The sequence below is a fragment of the Xyrauchen texanus genome, chromosome 46, assembly GCF_025860055.1.
Source record: "Xyrauchen texanus isolate HMW12.3.18 chromosome 46, RBS_HiC_50CHRs, whole genome shotgun sequence".
Taxonomy (NCBI): domain Eukaryota; kingdom Metazoa; phylum Chordata; class Actinopteri; order Cypriniformes; family Catostomidae; genus Xyrauchen; species Xyrauchen texanus.
This window is the reverse complement of record NC_068321.1, coordinates 24,281,119-24,293,227: the sequence shown is the minus strand read 5'-3', so window position 1 is coordinate 24,293,227 and position 12,109 is coordinate 24,281,119. Positions and strand designations below refer to the sequence as shown.

Genomic DNA, 12,109 nt, shown 5'->3' with positions numbered 1-12,109 from the left:
CCTTCTAAAGCCTTTGTGTGAGGAACAAACCCACATTTAAGCAGTTTAGGGTGATTTCCTCTCATTTTTACTAAAACAGCAAGTGTATTAATCTACAAAAATTCACATTTGACATATGAAACTAAAAGACGCCACAGAGCTTTCAGTGTTTAAAATTAATTTATTTGGTTTAAGTGTAGGGATATAGGTGCTGTTGAGACAATCTATATGGTATAATATATATATATATACACTTTGCTACAATAAGAAACATCTATAGTGCCATAATAACTGAATGACAGGCAGACTATTATGAGCAAGAGAGCATAACAAAACCTGCCAGCTTGCATATCAGATATAGTGTCATTCATCTGCCTCTGTTTCACTCATTTAAAATGCTTCAAGTGGTTAATAAGAATAATAAGAGTCTCTGTTTAGCTTTCAGCCTCATACAAAGATCCTAAACAACAAGAAATGTAATATATTGTTTGTTATTATTATTATTATTAATACAAGTAGTTAAAATCTATTCTTTCCTAAAACAAATATATTTTCTAGTTTGAATATGTTCATATGTTTATACATATAAAGGGATAGTTGCTGCTATAGAAACAGATGACAAACCAACAACTGAAGTCTATCCAAGGCCATCCCATAATACCAAGCACATAGTGAACTGGGCGATTGTGCTCATTAAAGGTGTGATTTAGTTTGTGTTTGTCTATGTGGATGCACTACAGCCCCTCTCGTATCATATACTCGACTACACTCAACACACTATTAGAGTCTGTGGTTTTCATGGATTCCAGTGACAGTCATAAAACCAAGAAATCTGATAGTGCCCAATGTCTGACGTTCCAGAGTTACGCCCAAATCTGGAAACAGAATAGATAAGAAAATCTGTTACAAATCAGTTATATATGTGAACAGCAAATATACATGATTCCTGATTGCTTTTAACGACTGCATTAAACATGGCAAAGTGTTAAAAAAAATAAACAATAAACAACATAATAAAAGTCAACATGTCAGGCTATTTGCAACCCATATAATCTCACCCTCATGCCATCCAAATTGTGTGTGACTTTGTTTCTTTTGCTAAACACAAAAGAAGATTTTAAGAAGAATATCTCAGCCCTTTTAGTCCTTTCAATGCAAGTGAATGGTGACCAGAACTTTCAAGCTCCAAAAATCACATAAAGGCTGCGTAAAAGTAATCACAAAGTGGTTTAATCCATGTCTTCAGAAGTGATATGATAGGTGTGGGTGAGAAACAGATAAATATTTAAATCCTTTTTTACTATAAATTTCAACTTTCCCTTTCAGAATGTGAAAGTGAAAGTTGAGATATATAGTAAAAAAAGGGCTATAATATTACACTGTTTCTCACCCACACCTATCATATCACTTCTGAAGACATGGATTTAACCACTGGAGTCATATGGATTACTTTTATGCTGCCTTTATGTGCTTTTTGGAACTTCAAAATTCTGGTCACCATTCACTTGCATTGAAAGAACTAAAAGAGCTGAGATATTCTTCTAAAAATCTTTGTTTGTGTTCTGCAGAAGAAAGAAAGTCATACACATCTGCGATGGCATGAGGGTGAGTAATTGATGAGAGAATGTTCATTTTTGGTTGAGCTATCTCTTTAAGTGCTCCCTTACTCGTAATGTATGATCCCAGGATCCTGAACAGAATGCGGTTCCATCCGGTGAAACCCGGAGCGTGCTAACTCTGTTCTCATGTCCGAACAAGATGGACACACGGGTTCCCTTTAAAACATCCCACACGTTGATCGTGTAGTCATTGTACCCGCCAAACAGTAGTCTCCCTGCAACACATACAAAATAATCAACAAACAGAATTGTCACTTCATCATAGAAAATGTTAAGAGTGTTATACAAAGGACATTAGCATAGCATAAACTCGTCAAAAAAAGGAACTGATTCTTGATCATATTGGTCCCAAACTGCACACTTCTGCACTATTAAACTTCATTTTGAAGTGCAAGTAGTGCAAGTAAAAAAAACTAAAAAATGTGTACTACAAGTACCCAGATGATGCACTTCTTTAACTGTCAAAACGGAGTGTGGAATATTGGACACTTTGTGCACTCAGCGCACTGGGTTTGCCAAACATAGCGGAAGGGGTGGAGTTACCTGGCTGTACTGCTAGTCTGACAAACCAATTGTATATAATGGAGAATGTTGCAACTAGTGAAACTTCAGTGACAACAGCACCTTACAAATGAAAGTTGAAATGTGTCATTACCCCACGCTGTGTGAATGTGTACACTCTTTGAGATACAAGTGTTAAACTGAGATTGGCTTATGCGCCAAAGCTAGCGACAACACATCACATGCGTTTGAAACGCCATTTCTGTCAGATGTTAAACGGCGAATGCTTCCGTGTAGTAAAAACCGTTGCCACCTTGGCCCTGTAAAATTCCTGGACACCCGATCACTGACCTAAAAACGTATTGCTTGCCATCATACAAGAAATAAAACATATTATTTATGATTGTTTACTCTGTGTTTGATATGGAAATGACCACATTTATAGCATATCATTAAAACATTACTACACTCAAAAAATATATTTTTGCCTATTTTTAAGATTCACATTTAAATTTCATTACAAATTTCCATTAAAATACATTTTGTAAAAATATTTGTTAACAAAATTAAATAAAACTTTATTTAAATTAATATATATATATATATATATATATATATATATATATATATTTGGTTTTTTTAAAGATACTCAATTTGATTTGATGGACTTTTATTATGAAATTGAAATATCTATCTATCTATTTTTTTTAGTTTTATTTAATTTTGTTAACAAATATTTTGATATATATATATATATATATATATATATATATATATATATATATATATATATATATATATATATATATATATATTTCAATTTCATAATAAAAGTCCATCAAATTAAATTGAGTATCGTTAACACCAAATGTTTTTTTTTTTTAACGTTTTATTTAATTTGTTAACAGTTATTTTTACAAAATTAATTTTATATACATTTTTTATATATATTATATGAATTCTGAGAATGCGTTTGATTCTCCTCCTTGCATGGTGTGCTTATAAACAAGGGTTCATTTGTGTGAACGCGTCGGGAAAATATTGAAATTCTGTGACATTTTGCATCCAAGAATGGAATAGAATTGTATTATTCCAGGGCAGATGGCCAAAAACCTAGACGATCCTGCAAAATTCAGGATGTGTGGAAACCCTAGACACAGCTTCTGTAATGAATGCACTCATATGTTTATTAATAAAAGCTTTTGTTCTTTAGCATCTTTGTGTTAACTGCACAGTAGCAGTTAGCAATGCAATGTGCTCTATAGTACGTGCCACATTTTGATAATTGTAATCGGTCATGTGGCATCAACCTTAAAAAATAGGCTTTCATTCTCTATTATAGAGTGTGCTGCACACTGATAAAAATAGTAGTGTAGTTTGCTATTCCAAACATGCCCTCAGTGTCAGTGCTTACCGCTGAGGGAGAAGTCCACACTAGATGTCCCAAATATGATGCTTTCTTTAGAATAAATAGCCACCTCTCTGTCTGCCCTCAGATCATAGAGACGACACTATAAACACAAACACAAAAAGTACATTGTATTATTATTATTTCAATACAGGAAGAAAGAAAAGTAAGAAACAAGCAATGTTTGGAATGTAATACAAGTGGACTGCTAGTGTTCAAGTATGCATCACTATATAAATCTATTATGTGAAACAGTATGCATTATGCAACGATAAGCATTTAAAACAATACTATGCCACATTGTTGTCACATGACCTCATTCTGTTTCATGTTTTATTCAGTTATCATGTTGGTAATTAATGTTTAAATCCAATTTTTGTGTAAAATGTCTTTTGTCAGTTTAATCAAATATTAAAGGTGCCGTACGCAATTTTTTCATGGAATGGTATGCAAAAAATATATTACTAAAATAAGTGTCGTGAGATATCTCACAGGTCTCTGTGACAGCTCTAGACTCTATAAATAGCCAACGTGGTCTCTGACGCTTTCTACCTGTCAATCATTTTTCGTGTTCTCATAGTGTTGTAGTTGCAGTGAATTATTGAGGCTTAATGCCATTTTTATGCCATGTTGCTCATAATAGTTGTCAGTTGAGGGCGCTGTTTTGCCGCTGTTGTTTTAGACAACCGTTTCTACACGATGTCGGTCTCAATAAAGCTAATTTGTTATCGTTGGAGTTTTGTAAAGAGGGGGCACCTTTAATTCAAAAAAATATATGTTAATATTTAGGTTTGATTCATGCAGAAAATGTGCATACTTTGCAAAGTATACATACAGTACTGCATACAGCAAAAATAGTGTAAGTGGTACATTTTGTGCTATTTCAATCATAGCAAGAGACTCACGGTGGAGTCATCTGAGCCTGAAGCGAAAGCATCTCCACTTGGATAGTACCTGCAGCGAGAATGAATGTGAATTCCTCCATAAACAATACTCAAAGATAGTGCTGACATTTCAGTGTTTACCCAAACTATAAATATTTACCACCACCTGAAGGTCTTATCTGTCACTCAATCCTGAAAGACACGGTGCCAATTCACGGTTTTCAATCTGTGGTGATAAAAGATTAACCCTGCAGACATACTTACCGCACACTGTTTATGTCCGATTCATGAGTCTCAAAAGACTGTACACATTGTCCCGTGCGCATGTCCCACACACAAGCCTTCTTGTCACAGCCCTGAGAGAGACGGGAGAATATACGGGTCACTGCACAGGCATGTTAACAGGCTCCATCGTGCTCTGTGTGTGAAAATCGAATTGGAAGAAGATTGAATATGTCTGTTTGTGTGTGTAGGCTTAATAAATGGTTAATAGACTTATAATTTTAATCTTAAAATGGAAAAAGATGTATCTATATATATATATATATATATATATATATATATATATATATATATATATATATATATATTGTCAGGGAGTAGCAATATTTATTTACTCCTAACTAGATTTAAAAATTTTCTGAAGAAAAACTCCCACCACATAGCTTGGGCGCTCTGGGTCAATGAGAAGGCGTTGCTAGGTTGTTGTCAAGGTGTTCTGAGCGATTGTTAGTGCATCTAGGGTGTCATGGGTGGTTGCTAGGGTGTTACGATGCAGTTGCCAAGGTGTTCTGAGCAGTTGTTAGTGTGTTTTATATGTGGTTTCTAGGGTCTTCTTGTTGGTTGCTAGGGCACTGCAAGTTGGTTTATAGGGTATTCTTGGTGTTGCTAGGGCATTGCTATGTGGTTGCAAAAATAGTTCTGAGTGAAGTAAGTGCATTTTAATGTGGTTTCTATGGTATTCTGAGTTGTTAGTGTGTTTTAATGTTGTTTCAAGGAAGTTCTGGGTGGTTGCTATGGCATTGTTAGGTGGTTGCTAAGATGTTCACAGCAATTGTTAGTGTGTTTTATTCTTGTTTCTAAGCTGTTCTGGGAGGATGCCATAGTATTTTTATGTTGTTGCTAAGGCGTTGTGAGAGATGTTTGTGCAGTTTTAATGTGATTTCTAGGGTGTTCTGGGTGGTTGCTAGGGCATTGCTAGGTGGTTACCAAGGTGTTCTGAGAGATTTTTAGTGTGTTTTTTAGTGTTTTCAAGGGTGTTCAGGGTGGTTGTTATCCACTGATATGTGGTTGCTAATGTGCTGAGTGCATTATTAATTTGGTGTCTAAGCTGTTCTGGGTGGTTGCCATAGTATTTTTATGTGGTTGCTAAGGTGTTGTGAGATATGTTTGTGCATTTTTTATGTGGTTTCTAGAGTGTTCTGGGTGGTTGCTAGGGCATTGCTATGCAGTTGCTAAGGTGTTGATTGATGTTAGTGTGTTTTTTAATGTGGCTTCTAGGGTGTTAAATGTGGTTGCTAGGTGATTGCTAGAGTGTTCTAGGTGGTTGCCATGCATTGCTATGCATCTGCTAAGGTGTTTTGAGGAATGTTAGTGCATTTTTAATGTGGTTTCTAAGGTGTTCAGAGTGGTTGCTAGGGTGTTCTGGGTGGTTGCTTGGGTGGGTGGTTGCTATGACATTGCTAAGTTGTTTCAGATGTGGAGCAAGTAGTTATATCTGATAAAAGATTATGAAAAACAAACATGCTATAACATGTTTTCTATAACATGCACTGATTAATTAAGCACAATAAGACCAGGAACATGTATTGAGAAAGAGTTAATTTTGATTTCATGTTGACTTTAAGTTTACATAAAATGGTAACGTGTGACATTGGTTTGTTTGTGGTGAGGTTTGGATAGCTTGTGATGTTCACTGGCGGTGTTGTTCTTACCCCTGACACAAAGGTGTTTCCTGTCTCAGAGGGGGCAAGATCCAGACACAACACATCAGCTGCATGTCCGTGGAAACTCTGCAGCATCTGACCACTCTCCACATCCCACAGAGCACACGTGCCATCACCGCTAGATGTCAAGATCTAACGCAAGCACAAAACACACCAGAACCATCAACAGGGTCCAAAATGGCAATGTTCAACAAATGCAAGACACTGGGTCATTGGGCCGTACCTGCATATCGGAGTTGGTGAAGCAGCATGCAGACAGGTAGTTAGTGTGCATGGCCACTGATTTCTTCTTGGCAGCAAGGTTCTCGTTCTTGTCCAGGGAGAGAGGGTATACAGAGCACTTGTTGTCAAGCCCACTGAAAATAAACAATATATGATTAATAAAACAGATTTAGAAAATGTTAGTGGTGTTCACAATGGAACAAAGTTGACTTTTTGACTCACCCACAAGCCACTGCACATCCAGAAGGAGCATAAGCACAGGCCATGACCCATGTGCAGGGCATGGTCACTGCATGCTCCTGTCAAGACATTTAAAACAACCAATCACAATGGAGCTGTAAAATATATTTAAAAACCTGTAACAAAAGATGTGTAATATGATTAAAAAAAAGTTTCACACGTAAAGGGATGGTTCACCCAATTTGGTCATCATTTTGTCACCCTCATGCCATCTAAGATGTGTATGATTTTTTTTCTTCTGCAGAACAGAAATTACAATTTATAAAAGAATATCTAAGCTCTGTAGGTCTTCACAATGCAAGTGAATGGTGACTCAAACTTTGAAGGCAGCATAAAAGTAATCCACATGACTCCAGTGATTAAATCCATGTCTTTAGAAGCGATATGATAGGTGTGGGATGGGATGGGTGAGGAAAAAGATCAATATTTAAGTCCTTTTAACTATAAATTCTCCTCCCTGCCCAGTAGGTGGCGATATGCACAATGAATACGAATTGGCAAAAACTAATAGAAGAAGAATGTGAAAGTGGAAGTGGAGATTTATAGTAAAAAATGTATCTGTTTCTCACCCACATCTATCACATCTCTTCTGAAGACATGGTTGAAACCACTGGATGACTTTTATGCTGCCTTTATGTGCTTTTTGGGCCATTAAAGTTCCCTTGCATTGTATGGACCTACAGAGCTGAAATATTCTTCGTAGCTTGTGTTCTGCAGAAGAAAGAAATTCATACACATCTGGGATGGCATGAGGGCGAGACAATGATGAGAGAATTTTCATTTTGGAGTGAACTGTCCATTTAACAAATCATTAGATGATGCAATAAATTACCTATTTATTTCTAAGGATCAGAGAGAGGGTGAACATTTTTCATTTAAATCTATATTATAACTATAATGATGTTTTTGTTGCAAATTCAAGTAATTTTATGGGTTTTACCTCAATCAAAAATGATATGGCCCCTTTAAATCACTGAAATAGCCATACTTCAATTTTTAAAGTCACTTTATTTACCTTATTTGTTGTAAATGCATCCCAAATAATCACTTTTCCATCCTGAAAGGAAAAAAAAAATATATATGAAATTGTTAATGACAAAATAGGCTAATTACATCTAAAAATACAGTTTGGAAGAATTGAAATATCCAGCAAAGCATTTAAGAATGTCACTGTGAAAGGAAATTACTTTGAATGAATCTAATGGCAAAAAACTGAACACGGTGTTAGATTTACTCAACAGCAGGTTCCCTTCATTTCCCTCACAGTTTCACAAATGAATCATTCAGACCATTTGCAAACTAATTTGATTCGACTGATTCATTGAAGATGAACATCAAGAACTGACACAAAAGAGCGAATCAGACATCAGTTCAGTTTAAGAGATGTAGCTACTTACTTCCTTGATATTTAAAAACTTGATTGTATATACTTATTTTACATAGTTTATAGACTGACCTGAGATGAACTGACGATTCTCCTCTTGTCTTTACACCAGTCCATACACAGCACTTTATTTCCATGGCCTTTCAGGGTTCGTCTGGTCTTCATAACAAACTGACCCAAAGCCTCCATCTTATCCGCCACCTGATGTACTGTTTAAAAAAGCCACAATATTAATGGCACTTTATTTTCGTGTTTTATCAAGAGCATTGTGAATCTGTGCCATGTCACTAAATTTAGCTGTCAATGAGTCTTTTAAAAAATAAAACATTTTAATTATATAACTTTTCTATATACAGAGACAACTATAAGTAAGCTATTCATCGGTTAATTTTCTTGAAAAGTGAAAACACTGTGTCTCTGTGGCACTATGAAAATTCCTCTGTTTGTTTTGAGCGACTCGCTTAGACCCGCCCCGACAACGTTATTCAACCAATGACATGAGTTGGGGGCAGGACAATCTGACTGCCTGAACAACGGCAGATGCGGGCAGTGTTGGATGTAATCGGAATTCAAAGTAATTAGTTACTGTAATATAAGTACAGTAGTGTAAAGCATTACATTTTAAATTGTTGTAATCAGATTACAGTTACTGACTTACAATGAAAGTAATTAATTTTAAGTAAGTTCCTTGGGTTACAAATATGTCTAAAAATCATATTTTTTTTAATACAATTGAAATGTGAATTAATATGTTTATATGTACGTCTGTTTGCATTTCTGTGACAACTGAAGGGTGTGTGACAATGAACAAGGAAAAAATAGACATTATTTTGAATTTATTGAGCAGATAAAAAAAACATTTTGTGACAAGTGTTTTAGAAGTAACTTCAAAGTAAAGTAATAAGTAATGTGATTACTTTTCAGTTAAGTAATCAGTAAAGTAATCTGATTCTAATTTTAGAGAAGTAGTTAGTAATTTGTAGTGGATTTCTTTTTTTAGTAACTTACCCAACACTTGATGAGGGGTGTTTTCAAAAATGGTGACCAAAATTTTTAAGATCCAAAAAGCACATAAATGCAGTATGAATGTACATATGACTCCAGTGGTTAAATCTATGTCTTCAGAAGTGATATAATAGGTGTAGTTAAGAAACAGTTCAATATTAAAGTCCTTTTTTACTATAAATTTACCTTCCTACCCAGTAGGTGGCGACATGCACGAAGAATGCGAATCGGCAAAAACTAAAAGAAGAAGAATGTGAAAGTGAAAGTGGAGATTTATAGTATAAATAAGGACTTAAATATTGATATTTCTCACCCACTCCTATCATATTGATTCTGAAGACATGTATTACACTGGAGTCGTTTGGATTGCTTTTATGCTGCTTTTATGTGCTTTTTGGACCTTTAAAGTTTTGGTCCACATTCACTTGAATTGTGAAGACCTACAGAGCTGAGATATTCTTCTAAAAATCTTCGCTTGTAATCAGCTGATGAAAGAAAGTCATACACATCTGGTATGGCATGAGGGTGAGTAAATGATGAGAGAATTTTCATTGTTGGGTGATCACCTTTAAATAAAAATTTTGATTGATACACAAAATAATAAGCAACAAACTCATATAAATAAATAAAATGTCATACACTTACCCAGTAATAATAATAATAATAATAAAGATATACTGTTTGGAGGGGGAAAAAAATCTTTTATTTTATTTTCGGGTTTTATCGTCTTGAAACTGAGTGCATATTTTTAATCTTTTTAGTTAACGAGTTTCTTAAAAAATATAAATATAAATTATTGATTGATTGATAAATAAATAAATAAGATCGCGTATAAATAAATATAATTCCACACACCAATTATAAAAAATAAAAGAAATTAAAAACTGGTAATTAAAAATGGATTATATAACTCTAGTAATAAATTCATACTAAGTAACGAGTGCTTTCTTTCTCAGAAAATAATATTGTGATGGTGAGCGGCAAATAAAACGCTGCCCAGCAACCATCATCATCATCATCATCACCATCCTGAACCCTGATCGGTTTGAAACGACCGATTGCTCCTATAGCCTATTTCTTCATAATCCTGATTTCCTCTAAACATCCCCGATACAGACGGAATTACGCTGACATATGTTTTCATTTAACACACATCCGATAAATCCCGAGGTGCTCTTACGCTCGACATCGTGCAGTTTGGCTCTCTCCTCCTCCAGTTTGGTCTTCAGCGCATCCGATTCGGTTTTCAGCGTCTCCAGAGTGTCGCTGGGCAGCGCGTCCACCTCCTGTGCGGCCATTCTCACATAAAAACACACGGTTCACGGCGAGGTGAGGTGTGTTTTTCCAGTTAGAGGAGACCAGAGATGGAGGAGAAAAGAGCCTGGAGACGGAGCGAACGGATGATGCACCTAGCGTGACGTCATGAAGGATGCTCTCTCTCTCTCTCTCTCTCTCTCTCCTCAAGCATAATCTGAACCCCATGAGAATCCCACTCGGATGTAGCCTATGTTAGTCTCCTGATGATCAATATTTATTTTATGCCTTGAATCTCACGAAGTCAGCCGAGAACATGAGGTCGGAGGTCAGATATCACACTAAAATAAAAAAAATAAAAAAAATAAAATAAAAGTACGTTTATTTTTCATGAAGCTATAAGCGAAAACGCAGCATATAAGCAACACCAACTGTAAAATACATATTCTTGGCTATTACTCACTATTTGTAGGCAGTGGTGGCTCAGTGGTTGAGGTACTGGGTTACTGACCAGAAGGTCAGGGGTTTAAGCCCCAGCACCACCAAGATGCCACTGTTGGGCCCTTGAGCAAGGCCCTTAACCCTGTCTGCTCCAGGGGCGCCGTATCATGGCTGACCCTGCACTCTGACCCCAGCTTAGCTGGGATATGTGAAAACTAATACATTTCACTGTATATATGCAAAAAACTGTGTGTATAATGTGTGACCAAAATAAAGGATTCTATTCTATTCTATATTTTGTCTGTGAGAAAAACAAATAGGTTGATTTTCATTACATTAATGATCATTAGAATTAAATACAAACTGAAAAGGAAAACATCCAGAGTAAATGTGCTTAACTGTCATTAAATGAATGCAAAAAATCTTAATGCTAATAAAAATAGGAATAACTTTCATTATGCAAATATAATTCCAAATTTTTTTCTTTTTATTTAGGGTTGAAATACGACCCCGGCATGTTTTTATGAGATTCATCCTGTTAGATTTACTAATTGCTAAATGAGTTCTAGGCATTCTCATCTCTAGTCCTCAGAGGATTAACCATCATAAATATTGCATTTCTAAACCAGATTGTGAGAGTCATGATGGATGGCTAATAGAGAGGAGTCAGTTGGCAGTTGTGTTTATTGATTTATTTGATGTGATTTGTATTAAAAAAAACAAACAAAACAAAAAAATTCCAATAGGAGGCCTTTTGTGACAACACATACTTAGGAATTTCAAATTTGAGGTTGGTTTGGGTTATTGAAATGTGTCATAAACCATTTCTTCACCTTTTATTTTGTAAAAAAAAAAAAAACGTGGGACACAAAAATAAGAATCTAAAGAGTGTTATTCACACAATTAAATAGAGCAAAAAGTGTACACTTATAATTAGCATTAATAAGATTATGTTAACCTTATATTTTAATTTATCCCCTTTTCTTCCCAATTTGGAATGCCCAATTCCCACTACTTAGTAGGTCCTCGTGGTGGCACAGTTCCTCACCTCAATCCGGGTGGCGGAGGACAAGTTTCAGTTGCCTCCACTTCTGAGACCGTCAATCTTATCACGTGATGGTCGTGTCTCAAGATAGGACATCATACATACATCTTGAAATGTCTTAATGTATCATGCATTTACATGTGATTCTCATGTATTTATTTGTAGCTTGAACCAGAGCGTG

At 35.4% G+C, this 12,109-nt stretch overlaps 1 protein-coding gene across 1 annotated transcript; it reads right to left on the bottom strand.

The window, feature by feature from the left end:
• Window positions 1-149: 149 nt before the first annotated feature.
• Window positions 150-10,589, bottom strand: gnb5a (guanine nucleotide binding protein (G protein), beta 5a). Its single transcript, XM_052119864.1, has 11 exons — window positions 10,369-10,589; window positions 8,256-8,392; window positions 7,815-7,856; window positions 6,782-6,858; window positions 6,561-6,693; window positions 6,326-6,469; window positions 4,656-4,747; window positions 4,413-4,461; window positions 3,514-3,610; window positions 1,647-1,813; window positions 150-854 (listed from the first exon to the last, which is right to left on the bottom strand). The coding sequence occupies exons 1-11, from the start codon at window positions 10,484-10,486 to the stop codon at window positions 843-845; spliced, it is 1,068 nt and encodes a 355-aa protein (XP_051975824.1). The 5' UTR covers window positions 10,487-10,589; the 3' UTR covers window positions 150-842.
• Between the last annotated feature and the right edge of the window lie 1,520 nt (window positions 10,590-12,109).